Source organism: Sinocyclocheilus rhinocerous, unplaced genomic scaffold (genome assembly GCF_001515625.1).
Source record: "Sinocyclocheilus rhinocerous isolate Xijiao unplaced genomic scaffold, SAMN03320098_v1.1 scaffold371, whole genome shotgun sequence".
NCBI classification, from domain to species: domain Eukaryota; kingdom Metazoa; phylum Chordata; class Actinopteri; order Cypriniformes; family Cyprinidae; genus Sinocyclocheilus; species Sinocyclocheilus rhinocerous.
The window spans coordinates 36,449-53,508 of NW_015624205.1; the positions used below are offsets into that span (position 1 = coordinate 36,449).

General features: G+C 38.3%; 2 protein-coding genes across 2 annotated transcripts in view; one reads left to right on the plus strand and one right to left on the minus strand.

Annotated features, from left to right (window-relative positions):
• LOC107739336 (extended synaptotagmin-2-like) overlaps window positions 1–5,295 on the minus strand; it is a 35,352-nt gene extending 30,057 nt beyond the window's left edge. Inside the window, exons 1-2 of the mRNA XM_016551437.1 lie at window positions 4,208–5,295; window positions 749–790 (exon numbers count right to left, since the gene is read on the minus strand). Coding sequence (XP_016406923.1) covers window positions 749–790; window positions 4,208–4,597 — 432 coding nt within the window. The 5' untranslated portion in view covers window positions 4,598–5,295. The remainder of the gene's footprint in view (window positions 1–748; window positions 791–4,207) is intronic.
• A 145-nt stretch (window positions 5,296–5,440) lies between these two features.
• LOC107739348 (WD repeat-containing protein 60-like) lies at window positions 5,441–14,550 on the plus strand. The gene is made up of 22 exons (XM_016551447.1): window positions 5,441–5,609; window positions 5,903–5,956; window positions 6,037–6,700; window positions 6,812–6,867; window positions 7,055–7,297; window positions 7,410–7,478; window positions 8,327–8,398; window positions 9,051–9,273; window positions 9,364–9,460; window positions 9,580–9,709; window positions 9,955–10,066; window positions 10,153–10,247; window positions 10,476–10,605; window positions 11,304–11,476; window positions 11,599–11,761; window positions 11,924–12,031; window positions 12,506–12,567; window positions 12,677–12,728; window positions 12,896–13,056; window positions 13,168–13,299; window positions 13,458–13,681; window positions 13,863–14,550. Exons 1-22 carry the CDS (start codon window positions 5,595–5,597, stop codon window positions 14,038–14,040), a joined length of 3,213 nt encoding a protein of 1,070 aa, XP_016406933.1. The 5' UTR covers window positions 5,441–5,594; the 3' UTR covers window positions 14,041–14,550.
• The last annotated feature ends 2,510 nt before the right edge of the window (window positions 14,551–17,060 follow it).

Consider the following 17,060-nt stretch of genomic DNA (forward strand, 5'->3'; position numbering starts at 1 on the left):
GAATCGAGGCTTCATCTGGCACGCCCCTTTATTCTCGACACAAGCTCCGATGCCTCAATTCAAATGTCACATCACTAGCCCTGACCTTCGTCTTTTTTGTGTATTACTCTTTTGTTTCACCCTGGATTATGATTGTTTGCTGGTGTTTGACCCTGCCTGTTTTGACCACTTTTTTGAATAAAGCTGCATTTGGATCCTCAACTCCGCTGTCACGTCTCCCATCGTTACAATCACATTTATGAGCTTCAAAATGCATGTGTGAAAATTTAGGTTGTAACATTAGAATGATACAGTACAATAAGTGTTTTTATCCTTCTCAGTTTTATCATGTTTAAAAACATCAGTGATTCTGCAGTGTTTCATGTAAATAGTTTTGCATGATTTTGAATGTTGCAGACATACTTTGCAGAAGCATGAGGCCATTCAAGTACAAAAATTACACCGCTGGGCAAAATGTCAATTAGATATTCAAATCAGGTATTTTTATGAAGACTGGTAGTCACTGAATATATATGTATTTAAATATTTTAAAAAGCCACTGATTTTGACACAGAGGGTGAAAAATTGATGCTATGTGTACTTGTGTAGTGTAACATGAGCAAAGCACACTGGATTATAGCACCAGTGTACAGCCAATGAAAGCGAGAAAGAGTGCAAGAGAGTATCAGAGATTCCAGATTAGAGTGCTGGATGATGATTACTTAGAAATTATGAGGGACAGGCAATTATTATCTAATAATTCTCTCACCTTATTTAGCCACTCAACTTTCTCCACATCTGGATAATGAACCTGGTGGAGAAATAGACAAATTTATCATATTAATAAAAGAGAGAAGGAACAAGACTGTTTCTGTAAATGTGCTGCAGTGTCTTTGAAAAAAAAAACCTTTGGCTATTACACACGTGCACACCCTTGGTCCACAGATGGCATGAAAAATAAACAGTCAATGTATGACAAAATAAAAAGACTTACTGTATAAACATGTGAAAGGTTCTCTATACAAAAAAGTGGCACCCATGTGTATTCTCTTCTTTCCTTTCACTTCAGTGGCATTATCATGTCTATAATATGTAGAGCAATAGGATCAGTGATGAGCGTAGCTGCAGTTAAAACCCTGCATGCGTAAAATGCTTAGCCTGCATTTGTTTCATGCAATGTAAGGGAGCAAGATGACACACTGACACTGCACTTTTTTAATTTCTCAAGCAGTACCATACAATAAAAGGCAATGACATCAATGGGGTACAGTGTTGTTTTGGACTCCATTGACTTTCAATATATCGACAAAAAATTGTCTCCTTTTGTGCTCTACAGAAAAAAAGTAAGTCATACAGGTTGTGGAATGACATAACGGTTAGTATATGATAACAGAATCAGAATCGGGTGAACTACCCTTTTAACTTGTCAGGTATCAAAAAATACAGTTATCTTCCACCCAACAGGCACTATGACCACACAAAGAACTTCTGAGCCTATGGCTACATTTACACTGCAAGCCTTTTTTGTTCAGATCCATTTTTGGTATGGACTTTCACATTATTTTTGTGGCCAATAACTGATTCGAGTGTGAACTGGTCATGGTCCTGAACTGACCCACATGCACAAAAGGAATAACAAAGACGTCACACAGCACTCTATCATACAGAACTAAATCTGGAGGTCACTGAAGTCAGTGTTTATGCATTCATTTATAAGGTGATGTGCAGCAGAAGCCAGCAAATTTGTGAGCAGGTGAGAGGGAGGACAAGGATGAGGAGAAAGAGAGCAAAGTTTTTCCTCATATAGTTTCCCCTCAATTTTTGCTTGTATAGAGCTGTAACCATAATTATAACAACTCACTGTCTCTCCACTGACTACCTTTGCAGCTTTCTTCCATATTCTGGTATGTAAAATCTTTGCCTGACTCCCGTCAATGCAGAATTCTTATTAAAGAATGTTAATGCAGAGTGACATAAACCTCGCATGAATTATGATATGACCGTTCAGACTGAGGTCTCACTGCAAAACATCACACCTGTATGTGACTTATGACTAAAACGGCCCAAATCAGAACCAAAAAGATCAGATTTCATGTGGTTTGTGCTGTTCACATTGTTATGAAAACAAAAACAGATCTAAATCTATTAGCAAAACAAAAAGAATATAGGATTTGGGCCACTTTTGCCTCTGCAGTCTGAAATGTAGCCTTTCTGACCACAAAAGGCCCCTATAATTTAACATCTTAAGACTGAAACTTTAAATTATAAAACAAATGCTACACACAAGCAAAACAAATGTATAGGGCACATTTGAATCTCATCACTATGGTAACACAGCTGCAAAACCATAGACGCTTCTCTCCAAGACATTAAGCAAAAGCTGAAAGAAAAATCTCAGGTAAGCCACATCTGGTTACCTGAGAACACAACACACTCTCGGCCTGAGAAGACACTGTTTTGGCACCTATAAAGCTATCCCCCTTCTGTATATGACCTATAAAAGTAACATCTTTATTGTAATCTCAAGAGGCAGCACTAAACTTCGGGTTTCCATCCAAAATGAATATTGACGATTTTGTTTAGTATTAATGATATGTGGGAAAGACACTGAAAGTTCCCATGGTAACTGTGTTTCTATGGTCACTAGAGATCTCTGAGGATTTCCCTTCATTGACAAGGCCAGAGACATATCTATGGGAATGTCCCTTAAAGAAAATCTGGCTAGAGATGAGACAGATTGTAGAGTTGCAACAGTAATGTAGAGATGTATAGATAGACTATAGATTCCTGACAATGACATAATTTGATGAGAATCTGATCATCTGTGATGTAAATGGTTTGTTTTCCTATAAATAGGCATACAGAGAGTTGTCATGTGACATTGAAAAAAAACTTGCTTGTGATAACTGACATTTATTAAAAAAGATATTACATGTATTTACATATTTTTGTAAAATGCAAGAATATATATGTTGAACTCTGTAGTGCATTTAACTAGACATTAGTGCGGCAATCTTGAAGCTTTTAGGCAAGAGATATAACATGTCTCTTTAAGACATGTCATGCATCACACAGTTCCCAGGAACCACAGAGAAACTGGACAAACAAGTCATCAGCATTTCAGAAGATACTACTTGGTTTAAAAGCATGGCCCCACAAAATGTGAATAATAACAGAAACCATAATACCACTGTTGTGAAACATTTTCAACAACAACAACAACTTCAAACTCATCAACATAAACCAGTTCAACAGACTTCTAATCTCACACAGACAAATTGACTCATGCCAGAATGTAATTTGATTAAGGCTTCAGAGCAGTTGGAGACTAAATGAAAAGAGGTGCTTGTGAGACCATGTAATGAAAATGTATCTGATAACTGACTAACACTACACAGACAAGATTGCATGCATTACATGCAAACGTGACACTTTTTTCACCATATGGTAAAGTAATAATTACAGTTAACTACTTAATTGTTATTTACAGTTTTACATGCTGCACATTTTTATGGCATTATTCTGTACAAATTACATTTTTATAGTATACAGACTGCAGGGCACTGAATCCTCATTTTCAACAACACAGACTGACCTTGGTTCAGCCCCTTTAGGTACAAATATCTCATTACATAACATTTTTACTTTGTTGCACTTGGCTTTTGATTAGAGCCATGTAATGAGCAGAGGCTCAAGATAATGCTTATATACAAGATAAAAATAGACAGAAAATTGGTAGAGACATGCTGCATCATTTGGAAAAACACTGTTCACCTTCACAGGCGAAAGGGCAAAAAGTCTTGTTCTGCCTGACTCATGTCTGACAGCCTGGGATCAGCTGGGATCCAAAGTTATGTTTCAAGCACTCACTCAGAGTTTGCTGAATGGAACCAACATTGAAAGCAAAAAAGACGTCGTAGTTTAATAAGCCTGAATGAAGCAAAACAACTTTGATCAAGGAAATATCCTGTGTTTGTTGAGCAAATTTAAAATATTAAACAGCATTTACACCCACAAAGGGCCAAACAGGTTATGCTATGTTGTCATGGACATCAATCTCATCAAATTCCACTAAAGAGAACCCATTCTGTCTTTTTAGTCCAGCTTTGGGGATGGACAGTTTTATATCATTTAGAAAATAAAAGTGAACTCCCTCTTAATTTAGTGTGCTGACTAATATTTTTTGAAACACGGTAATCGTTATCAATAAAAGAGGAGTTTAACTCACCCATGATGGTAACTCAGTTGCCTCCAGCTCCTGTTTAACCGTGTCCTCTTGCTCAAAAAATGAAAGTGCTCTATTCAACCTAGTGTTCTTACACCTCGTGTTTCGCTTCCAAAAGAAAAATATCGTGAGTGCGATTAAGAGCCAACTAAAACTGAACTCAAAATAACCCAAGACATATATGGGGAAGATAATGACGAAGGTCTTGGCGAACTGCAGCCACGTGCGCGTCAGGTCGCTGGTGCAGGACGCGGAGTCCTGGCTCAGCTCCGCGGGTGAGGAGGAAGGAATCGCCCTGCTTGTGGGTTCAGTTTGTCCGCTATCCTTTTGTCCCGAGGCACCTGCTGTTTGAGAAAGATTTCCGCGCACAGCCGTCATTATGTCCTCTGTCATAGTCAGCGCGGACGAAATGTTACGCACGGCTGTCAAACGTGTACATTGTGCTTCAGTGCAAAAGCTTCGAGAGTAAACAAGATACTTCAGATCATGCCGTGCTCGCGGTACACTAAGGTTTAAGTACACCGCTCAGCTAAATCAATTTAAGGATGTTTTCACGTTAGTTGGCCCGTACACCAGTCCATTTTGACGCGGATACTGGCTCGCTTTGCTTTAAGCTAGCTGTGCATAACTGAAGACTCGCCTCTGTGCGTGTGCCGTCTGACTTGTTCTTGCTGGCTGGTGCGCTCTGTAGTGTTGGTTTATGACTGACAGCTGAGCGCTTCACACACACACAGCGGGTCTCAGGAGGTCAGTGAGCGTCGCGGACAGCGCAAACTCGCCACCCCGAGCCAAGCAACTGCAGATACACAAACAACGAGGCGTCGACAGCGAAGCGACTCCCAAGTGTTAACTGTTAATTAAAGAACAAAAACAAGAAGCTGTTCGTTTCATATTTTCTGATAGACTGTTTGGGCCAAAATGTGCTGTCTGCTTGTGTCATCCTCCATGTTGTGCGTTCATCTCAGTTTTATTCTTTATTTTAAGTTGCTGCTTTTAGTAAACTAAGCTAAACGCACGACAGGGAGGACGACACAAATAAAACACAACAATAACAGTAGACATATGCTGAATTCTACTACTCGTGTGTATAGTACAAAGCAAGCACTGTCATCTTTTATATTGTGTGCTATGTCACATTTTTAAATAAGTCTTTTTAGTTCGATTTTTCGATTGTCTAAATTCGACAGTGTTACCATAGTAATATTTGTGTCGAGCGATTGCTCTTTGCTCGATTTAATAGTCTGTTGTTACCATGGCTTGGCAGGTTACCATAGTAGCATTAAACTGCGCAGGCGTTTTATCCGTCTAGTGGTATGGCGGTGAAAGCTGTCAACAAAAACTTGTGATTGTTGTATTAAACAGGAGAAGTGAGAAGAGGATCTTTGAAGTGATGTACCCTGTGAAGGTAAAGCAAATCGTATTCCGTATAGCTGTTGTGTAGCGATTGTTTTTCCTGAAAACATTTTAAGCTGAACAGCACGATTAGCCACTCATCGATAGCCAAATAAAACTGCTTATCTGCTTTAGTTAAATCTGTTTATTTCAATATCAAACTGTCACTTCATAATAAAACACTTGGTATGTAAACAATCAGCTTGTAAGTAGGCTGTGTTTAGTTAGTAGTTATATTAGGTAATCGAGCTTCAATCTGCACAGCTGTAACACATTTGCTGTCCATTTCCCCCTTCCTCTCATAAGAAAATAACAAAAGAAGATACTTGGAGGTCTGATGACTTAAAAGTGCACATTGAGGTAATCAGCAGTTTGTTTGTGTGTAAGAAAAAGACGAGGTTTAAAAGCACAACCCGTAAAAAATGTAATTGTTTTGTCAGGCACACAGTGAGGAGAGCAAAAGAAGATCTAAACGAGAAGAGGAGCACAGGAAATACAGGGATGGAGAATCTCTGGATCGCCGTCACAGAGATCCTGATCGAGATGCAAGAAGAGAAAAAGAAAAACAGAGAGAGCGAGAAAGCACAAGAGAGAAGAGCAAACACAGAGACCCAGACAGGGATAGAAACCAGGATGACAAGCTGCAAGACATCAGGGAGGATAGATATAAAGAGAGAAAGAGAGAGCGAGAGAGAGACAACAGACACAGAGATGGAGATGAAGAAGAAAAAAGACACAATCGAGGTGAGAAGGAAAACAGTGAAAGACGAAGGGATAGAGAAAAGGACAGATATAAAGACAGGGACGTAGACATGTACAATCAGTGGGACAGAGGTACAAACAGGGAAGGAGAAAAAGACAGAGATAGAAGGAGAGCTGAGAGAGACAGGGAGCGAAAAAGTGAAACAGATAGAAGGAAAGAGGAGAGAAGAGAAGGAGAAAAAGATGAAAGGGAGAGAGACAAAGAACGAGAAAGAGAGAGGAGAGAAAGACACAGAGCAAGAGAAAGTGAACAGCATCGACATGAATATGAGGAAAAACAGAGGGAGGGAGAAAGGAGAGAGAGACGCAGTGATAAAGAACACTCTGGACACAGAGAAAAAGGTATTATTATTACAGTTTGTGCCTGTGTTTTTTAGGTTCATGTCTATTTGATTTATTTGTTTTGAAAATCAAAAAATTAATATAATATTAATATGATCTCTTTTGTTTCAGAACACAGAAGAGATAGAGAAGATAGAGAGAAGAGAAGAAGGGATAAAGAAAGTCATGTAAGCCATAAGATTGTTGCTATTTATGAGCAAGATATTATACTGATAATATAATAAAAATTTAATTCTGACTGTACTGATATTACGGAGGAATGTTTAAAAATTGTGGCTAGTCAACAGACTTGAATGAGCTACATTGGAACTGATAACTGGAAGAGTTTTTTGCTAAAGTTGTTGCTGTCAACAGGTGGCACACACAAGTCACTCTCGAGAAGTTGAACAGCATCACCAGGAGTGGAAAGAGTCAAGGGATTATTTCCACGGCATCAAAAATGGGGATAGGGAAAAGGCCAGGGAGAGGGAAGAGAGAGATAAACGGCGTGAAAAAAGGCACAAAGAGGCTTCAGAGTCCAAGAGGAGTGACAGAGAGCGGAAACATAAAGATTCATCAGGTCATGACCTGAGTGAAAGGATAAATACAGACAAAGAGGTATAAACATTGTCAAATAAATGCACGAGATTCATGACATCCATTTGCTTTTTTAGGTTTGTGAGGTTATAAATCTCCACTGCATATGTTTTATATTTGTGTGGGTGAGCAGGAACCTACCAAGATACCTCAGTTAACATGGAGGTCTATTCAAGCTGAAATGAGTGATCCAGAGATCCCTGTAAGATATCTGTTTAAAAGTTCAGTTCAGCACGAAATGAAAATTCAACCTTTCAAATGCATGTTATTGATCTCATTTGGAACAATTTATCTATTCATTTTTTTTTAATTTTGTCCTTTTTTTTATCAAAACGTCATGGACGGACATCTTGTGTAAAAAAAAAAAAAAAAACGTCCCTTCATATGTTAAAATATTATAAGATAAGATTTAAGATAAGACAGCTCCTGCATGAAAATTCTCTATTGTTAACAACATGGATTTAACACTTAATGTTAACTCTTCTACTATTACTAGTGTACTGCATGTGCATTAAATTGAAGTCCAAACAGACTGTAAACAAAACCTGACTCGATCAGACTTGCCTAGTATTGTCAAATTTTAAGACCAAATCGAATCATTCTCTATTTGTTTCTTCTCTGACTGAACAGAGCTATAAGCACAGATTCGTACAGCTCTGATTTAAAGATGACAGAGAGTGTAAGTAAATGCACTAAAAAGCAAATGCGTTCTTAATTCTAAAGTAAATAATGTATAATACAAACTTGAACCAATACAAAGCCCTGACAACATACGTACATAGAGTTCTGCAGGTATAGTATGCATGTTAAAAATAAACACAAAAAGCAAGAACAGCCTAGATCAACCTAAATGACAGATCCTATACGAAAGCATTTACCTTAGAGTCTCACAACTTGTTTCTCTCAGAAGCTAATATTTAAAATAGTTTCATTGCATGTGTTCATCTTTACTTTTTAAGCTGTTTCGGCTTTCTAGCCCTACTGTAAATTTTGAGTAAAAGAGTAAACACACATTGTGGCTAATATAATTGCATGTCTTTGTGTTTCAAGGTGGAGAATGAAGAAACTGAAGAGAACAAACAAGCAAGCAAAGATCATAATGATTATGAGGAGGATTTTGAGGTGTGCAGCAGTGTTCCCTTAGAGTCTCACAACTTGTTTCTCTCAGAAGCTAATATTTAAAATAGTTTCATAGCATGTGTTCATCTTTACTTTTTAAGCTGTTTAGGCTTTCTAGCCCTACTGTAAATTTTGAGTAAAAGAGTAAACACACATTGTGGCTAATATAATTGCATGTCTTTGTGTTTCAAGGTGGAGAATGAAGAAACTGAAGAGAACAAACAAGCAAGCAAAGATCATAATGATTATGAGGAGGATTTTGAGGTGTGCAGCAGTGGTCCCATTACATATATGACTTTTGTTTGATAGTGCAGAATACTATAAATGGTGAACAAATTTTGTTGAGGACAAAGCCCTCATTTTGTCTTACTTACGTGTAATCAAAATGTTTTCTGCAAAGTTTTTGAAACAAATATTTTGGTAAATATATGATGAATACAAGCTAACCTAAATATGAAATTATTATATATTATTCTGAATAAATATATTATTATTATCTTTATATAATTCTTTATATATTTATATAGGGTTTATATTTCCCTAATATCTGATGTGAATCTTAAAGCTGAATCTAACCAACAAACTTCATCAAAATTCTTATTCCTTCTTTCTTATTCCATATTTTATTAAGCTGTTCTTTTGGTAATGCTTTTAGGATTATGAAGAAGACTTTGAGGATGTTGATGAAGAGGAGGATGATAATGAGGAGGAGGAGAAAGAGGAACATGACAAAAAATTGAGAGAAGACAAGAGGGAGTTGAGTCCCAAGAGAAGAGAAGAGATAGAAGCCATCCAGAGAGCCATTGATGAGGAAAATGAGAGAATCTACTCTGCAAGATCAAAGCCCACAAGTGCAGAGTCAGCTGTCACCCAGAGAGGTAGTTAAACAAACGTTTGTTAATTTGCACATTCCACTGGCGACTATGAAAACGAAGACATAAATCTGTGCTTTTGTTGAGTTTTCACAGAAAGGCACTCCGACAGAAGTCGAGCACATGGCAAAATTATTGATTTTGTATCGGCAAAGCAGCGAGAGGTCAGCCAGAAAGTGGCCAAGAAACAGAAGCAAGTTCTTTACCTTCATAATAATCTAATTAGTAGTTATTAGAAGTAAACATATTTTTTAAAATAAAAAAATAAATTGATTTTGTTGACTAATTAAGTTACATTTATTTGATTTGAAGGAAGCGCAGTGAAGAACTTCTGCGCCTGATTGATTTAGACTTCTCCATCACCTTCTCTCTGCTGGACCTGCCTCCGGTCAACGAGTATGACATGTACATCAAAAATTTTGGAACAGCTAATACAAAACAGGTTAGAAATCTAGGAAGTTGTAGGTACTTCCATGCTACAAAAGGGCAATGGTGATATTTGAAGTATTTAGCCATATCGTGACCATAATAGTCAGCATGAGACTGACTATTGAATTAATGAATTAGCACAGGACAGATCTGACTCTATAGCTACCAAATGTGATATATTAAGCCACTTTTATACATCTTCTGTCAACTATTTTTTTCCCCCCTGCTCAAAATCTCATGAGACTACTGTGCCTCCAGGCTTATGTGCAGTGCAATGAAGACAACACTGATCGAGATATACAAACAGAAGAAGTAAACATGACAGACAAATGGACACAACACCCACCAGAAGCAAATGCGGCATGTGGAGGTATTGTGTTCATCACTGACTCTTATCATTAGTAACGAATACCAAATGGAAATATAGTTCTATTTTGTTCTCTGAACTGTAACCAGGGTCTAAGGCAACTGAAGATAGTGCAGATGAATCCACTTCAAGAATAAATACTAATTCTCAACGGCTGACTACTTTTTTACGTTCTGCTGCACAGGTAAAGAATGTTGTTAATGGGTCTATTTTTATTTCGAAACGCTTATACACTCTTTAAATTATCAGCACATATCTCAAATTAATCTTCACAAAAGTGCAAAAGCACTCAAAAATTTCAGTTTGCTCTTGCATCATTATATCATAGAAATATATAAACAATATATGCATATGTCGCCCATGTCTGATAAAGTACTAGTTTAGTTAAAAGTACTATTTATTTGTATGTCAGGTGATGGCTGTTCTGATAGAGGAAAATATGGCAGAGAGTAATTCTGTCAGAAGACTTCGCTCTCAAACTGACGCACTGTCCTTTAGCGATGGCTGCATTCAACTCAATACCAAACTCCCCTTTCTGCATGGTAACGTTTTCCAAAATTACATTTACCGATAAGTAGCAGTGATTATGATGTGTACTTCAGAATACATTTTGATATGGAATAAATGTTGACAGTGTTAGTTCTAGGATTTTTGAATTAATGTAAATGTACATTGATTTCTATTACTGCAAAGTCATTAACCTAATTCATTTTCAGTTTAAATTCCAGTTAATTTGGATTCATTTGGATCCAATTATTCAATATTCAATTTCAAACATCACATTTAGTGATCAACGCCAATAAATATGAACTGTAAACTGTGTTTATTAGGGTGATGAACATGTACAGATCATAGACTATAAAAAAGATGGATGACTTGTCTCCATTTCCTTCCATTGTAGAAAAATTAAGACAAAAATGGCCCCTGTCATTTTGCGCTGATGACGCCACACCCCGATTTTATAGCATCAAATAACCAAAACGAAACACTTGTTAGAAAAACGAACACTCAAACATACATGAGTGTGATAAGAACTACCTAAAACAACAGGTACCATCTTCGGACAAAATTTACTTGGTGTAATGTAATGTAATTTTTTTTTTTTAGTTTAATTTACGTCCCATTCATTTACATGGAGAGGGGTAGATCGAAATGTTTTGGCTTCACTTTTCAGGAAGTGAATGGCACACTTGGTACAGACCCTGTATGTAATCATGTATATGTGCGCATCTACCTGCAGGTCGGCAGGTGAGTCTGCTGCAGTTCTCTCAGGTCCAGAGACAGACTCTTCTGTCTGTTCATCCTCCTTCCTCCAAAAGCAGTGCTGTACGTCTTGACGGTGAGACAATCATCTGTGTTTGGAACATCTGGGAGCCATCCAGACCCCAAAAAATTCTTCTTTATGAATCTGAGGTATGGAGGAGAACATACTGGCATCATGAAAATTTATTGTTGATGTTTCTGAAATTAACTGCTCTCCCATAACAGTCACGAAAAATCTATATCTTTTTCTCCTATTTGTTTACCCCTCTTAGGTAAGGTGTTGTTGTTTCAGTCCTGGTAAAGTTACACTAGTGTTTGCTGGTACAGAAATAGGCTCAGTGGTGGTATGGGACCTCAGAGAACATTCTGGCACTCACTTGAACTTGGTGGTTGGCAAGGAGGTGTGGACACTATGCTATCCGACCTTCTCAACAGGTCAGTCAATGCTCACTGCTTCAGCTGCTGTGCCATCAAAATAAATAATAGATAAAACACAAGCGTTTGCAAAACTGTTTATCTTACTTGTATTTAGATATAGATATTAGGAGTCAGGTCACAGGTTAAAACTAAATTGACCTGTGTTTTGTGTGCTTGCAGATGCTGTGCTTTCAGTGGTGGGTCATCTCTCTCCCGTCGTGTCCATTGAACCTGTACTGGCGACTGCTGATACAAGTTCAAAGAGCACACTAACTGCAGACATAGATGGTAATGTGTTTAACATAATTTTTTTAAATAAATTAAATGCACTACAGTTCAAAACTTGGGGTCAGTAAAAAAATGTTTGAAAGATTTATTCAGCAAGAATGCATTAATTTGATTAAAAGTGTTAAGACATTTATAGTTTTATAAAAGTTTTGCCATTCTTTTGAAGTTTCATTCATTAAAGAAGCAGCACATGCTGTTTTCAACATTGATAAGAAGAAATTATTCTCAAGCAACAGATCAGCATATAAGATTGATTTCTGAAGGGTCATGTGACACTGGAGTAATGGCAGCTGAGAAGTCAACACTGCCATCACAGGAATAAATTACATTTTAAAACATTTTAAAATAAATGCAATCTTGTTGCGCATAAGAGGCTTAAAAAATTGTATCCACTACCCACCAAAATCTTTGAACAGTAGTGTATATTTTGAAAATCACTAAAAGAAATTCCTTGTTTCCTTGTGCAAAATCTAGAGTCTCTGGGACTGTCATTCCAGTTAGGATCTCTGGATGAAAATGGAGTGTTAACTCTCTGGGTATGTCTGCATTTCACCAGTAACTTTATACTTTAAACCCTCTTTCATTTGGCAGTGTTTTTGTAACAAGGGATTAATTTGATAGAGTTGTGTATTTTGTCTCTGACAGGTTGTGGTTGAGCTGCAGAAAGGAAATGATTCTGGTTCTCAAACAGACCTAGGTAAGCCTAAATTTAAAATAATTTTTCTATTTTCTGTAAAGCTGCTTTGAACAGTGTGTAAAAACGCTATACATGAATTGAGTTGAAATCATCCTTGCTGAAATCATATTTTTATGCACATCTATTAGACCTCTCTCATTTTAATAATGCTGTGCCTGCCTTGGTAGGTCTGAGGCCCGGTGGTAAAGTTAAACTGCTCCACAGCTCCTCTCTACAGACCACTGAGAAATCACCTCAAGATGTTATAATGGGATTTGGACCTCCTGTGAGCCTTCAGCTAAAGTTCCTCCTCTCTGACTCAAACCATTACTTCATTGGTACTAACATGGTGGGTGTTGCATGAAATTGTTGAAGATATTGAATATTTGGGTTGGTGGTGTTTCCTATAGACTTTCATCTTGGTCTTAAAATGTTTCTTTATTTTCTTTTATTATTGAAGGGTCTGGTTAGACATGGTACAAGGCATAGCTTAAAAGTTCTTCCAAAGTTCTACAGATCACAGTTTGATAGCTGTAGACCAGTGGAGGTCACAGCACTTGACTTCAGTCCTTCCGGGGAACCTTTGTTCTTGGTAAGAGCAGCTTCTATTGCTTTGTACTGTATCTGTATTTATGTATATCTGTGTTTGTGGAGATCTGTTATTAGTGATGAAGCCAGTGTGTTTTTACTCCCAGTTTTTACAGGTTCTAGCTGAAAGAATATGAATATTATATTAATTTCTCTCTTTAGGTTGGCTGCAGTGATGGAACAGTCCGATTGCACTCTGTCCTGAGAGAAGATCCGTTGATGGAATGGTCTGGATGTTCGAGTGGCGCTTCCATTCTGTCAGTGCAATGGTCTCAGACTCGGTCAGCTGTGTTCTGTGTTCTGGATGCTGCCTCTGATCTTCACATCTGGGACCTGACTGTGAAGGATTATGTGCCATTCGTCACTGAGAATATACACAATGACCGGTAAAAAGCCAGGACATCAAATATTAGATTTTATTTTTTTGATAGAAAAAAGTTTAGTTAGTGCTATGCAGTAAGATAATATGTCAGTTAATTCCTGCATGTGTAATTACAGAGGTAGAGCAGGTACTTCAGGTGCTTAACTGTTTTTTTAAATCTTCTCTTATCTAACTATTTTTCACAGGGTGACAGCCATGGCAGTGTTTGGTGAGCCAGCCAAACAGAACACATTTTCTGGTGTTGCGCTCGCCAAGCAGTCCGGCAAGGTGGAGATTCAGTATTTTAAGGAGTCACTTACAGTGCCGAGTGCCTATGACAAAGAAAAGCTTAAGTCTTTTTTGCACGATGCTCTTATGATATGAGATAGATTCTCATCCAAATCAAGCAGAGGTCTATCTGAGCCCAGATTCAAATGAATTTCCAGTTAAATCCATAATATGCAAATAACAGAAGGAACACACAAAGAGACATTAGAGAAAGTCATGCGCAGTATGGGCAGACCTAGTGAATTATATTTCCTTGTTACATCAATAAGGTACCTAAAGCTACACTGATGGTGGCTAGAACAGCATGAAAAGAATGAGAAATGGTTGTTTAATACTGTCACAGTGGCTACGCTTTTTGGTCTGTACAAATAACAAAGGAACTTCCCTTGCTTAAAAATTGTTACATCTGAAATTTTGCTGATGTTAGCTAGAACATGATGGTTTTGTTGCTGGAAGCAGCATTTTGTAAGGTTAGATCAAACGCTAAAGGGAGCACATAAATATGAGCGTTCTGTTCCTCAGGGATATAAAGACATTATATCCATTTTGTATTGTTTTACAATATGTACAGTTGAATACTTACACTGTGTAGCATTTGAACAGGAATAATATTAATAAGAAAAGGGAACAACTATGATAAGCTTGGCATAAACTTATTCTGTCTTCGTTAATAAAAGACTAGATGAGGACCAGTGTACGAGTTGAACGGACAATAATCTGTTGTCTGTCGTTCTGTTTCATTCCTACTGACTGCCAGAGGCAGTGTAAACACTATGGATTATCGCAGCGCCAGCTAGATGGGTTTTTACAATATGTACAGTTGAATACTTACACTGTGTAGCATTTGAACAGGAATTATATTTCTTATTTATGATCACTATAATTTCTTCGCTATCAAGTCTACTATCATACTGTAATTATTAATGGATATTTTTATTAAAAGACATTTAGACTGTTTTTTTTCTCGTTCTGTTCATCACTATATTAGCAACTGCAACTGCACACCGAGGACTGTCACCCTCACTATGGATTTTTGTCATCTTTTCGACATGGACACCAATTATAGTTTGTCTCTGAGGCCAACTGCATTTTCACACTGTCTCTTCTGCAAAGTATTATTATTTTTCGCCGTTACCATGGTGATTAAACCAGCGCTAGTTCGACTTCAGAATCAGATACTGTTATTTTTAATTTTTACAAAATTAAGTCGTCACTAAAATAAAACTTATAGTACTACAATGAAATTGAGTATAGTTTAGAAGTTTGTCACAACAAATAAAACATGATATTAATAGAGATAAATATTATATTACTAAGTACATGACACATTGCAGATTTATCATGAAAACCTTAAAAAAATGAAATAGGTTGAGTGATATATTCGCGCTGTCGAGTACAGCTTGCTAGAGCAGCGAGATATCATCCTCACAAGCTGTGTCAGCGCGCATCTACGCCACTCCAACGGATTTGGAGTATATTTAGCAGTGAGTTTTTGATTTTCTGCTTGTCTATATTGCTTCGTCGGTTACACTCTATGCCTCCCGGTGCTATCCGGTGGCTGGTGTTTTCCGCGACGATAAGTTAACGGTCTCCCGTTGACTTAATCATCTGTTAACTATTCTGAGTGTTTTTCCTCAAATTTATGTTATACTCTGTGCCCTTCGGTTCAATCCGTCAGCCATTTTAGATATATTTTCCTTTTTTTCGTGAGATACTTGTTGGCATTACCTGTCGGTCACCCGAGGGAATCGTATATATATATTTTTTGTTATTATTTTTTTTTTTTCTGCCTGTCTTCGTTGTTACCATCATCCCGCTTAACTTAAACCTTACGGTGCTATCCGAGGGTGTTATTAGCGAGTAACTATGGCTCACAGCTAGATTGCCACTGGTTTTCCACTGACTTGTAAGCTGTGCCCTAATAATCTTCTCCCGGACGATCGTTGTTACCATCATCCCGCTTAACTTAAACCTTACGGTGCTATCCGAGGGTGTTATTAGCGAGTAACTATGGCTCACAGCTAGATTGCCACTGGTTTTCCACTGACTTGTAAGCTGTGCCCTAATAATCTTCTCCCGGACGACGGTCATGACATCTGCCCATCGTGTTTGGGTGTCCAACATCTGAGAGATGCTCTCACAGACCCGTGTCTGCACTGCAGCCTTTTACCCATGTCGGAACAACGGCTCCGTCTTGCTGAGTTAGACGCTAATTCAACGGTGAAACTCGGGCTGTTGGATGTAGCCCCTTTGCGAACTCGGAAGCGCAAGGCGTCCGTGGCAGCCGGCGCTTCCCTCCCATCTAAAAAGAGGGCCACATCGCGAAGTGATGAACATTCGCATGTTGAGGAAAATTCACTTTCTAAGACGGTTTCTGTGCTTTCTTTAGAGATGGCAGAGCTGAAACGCCTGCTTAACTTGCTTCAGCCTGTCACATCTGCTACACCTGTGAAGATGACACAGGAGGATGAGAATGTTCAGAATCAGGGAACTGGTGAGGAGTCTCTCGATTCCCTTTGTTTTTCACATCATTCTGATATGGATGTGCTTTCTACGAGTGCTTCAGATTCTTTTTTTCGTGATCACAGAGATGCTGTAGATGTTGCTGCACAACCATCTCCTCAGGATGTTTTCACTGGTTATCCAGCAGCAGAGGGGTCTAGTGGAGGGTCAGTTCAGTCATCTGGACAGGCCCAGTCCTCTTCCGATGATACTTTGGCTGTACTTCGAATGGCAATTGCTCGTCTAGGACTTAATGGGTCACCAGTACAGTCTGCCCAAACAAATTTTTTTTTCAGACAGGACACAGCTGCGGCTTCTTTCGCCATGCCACAATGTAAAGATTTTGTGGCTGAATTTTCAAATACCCTCACTGGTTCTGGTCCGCTTAAGCGGCGCTCAAAGATTGCTTGGACGCTAGCATCTATGGCTGAAGCAGATTCCATCGGGGTGAGTCGTGCTCCGGAGATAGAGCAGCCTGTTGCAGCTTTGGTGGTGTCTCCTGACGAGGCACTACGAGGTAATGTGCAATGTCCCAGTGCTCAATGTGGTCGTACGGATTCCCTACTAAAAAAGGCATACGAGCCTGTTGCCTACATTACTCGTGCGGAAAACAC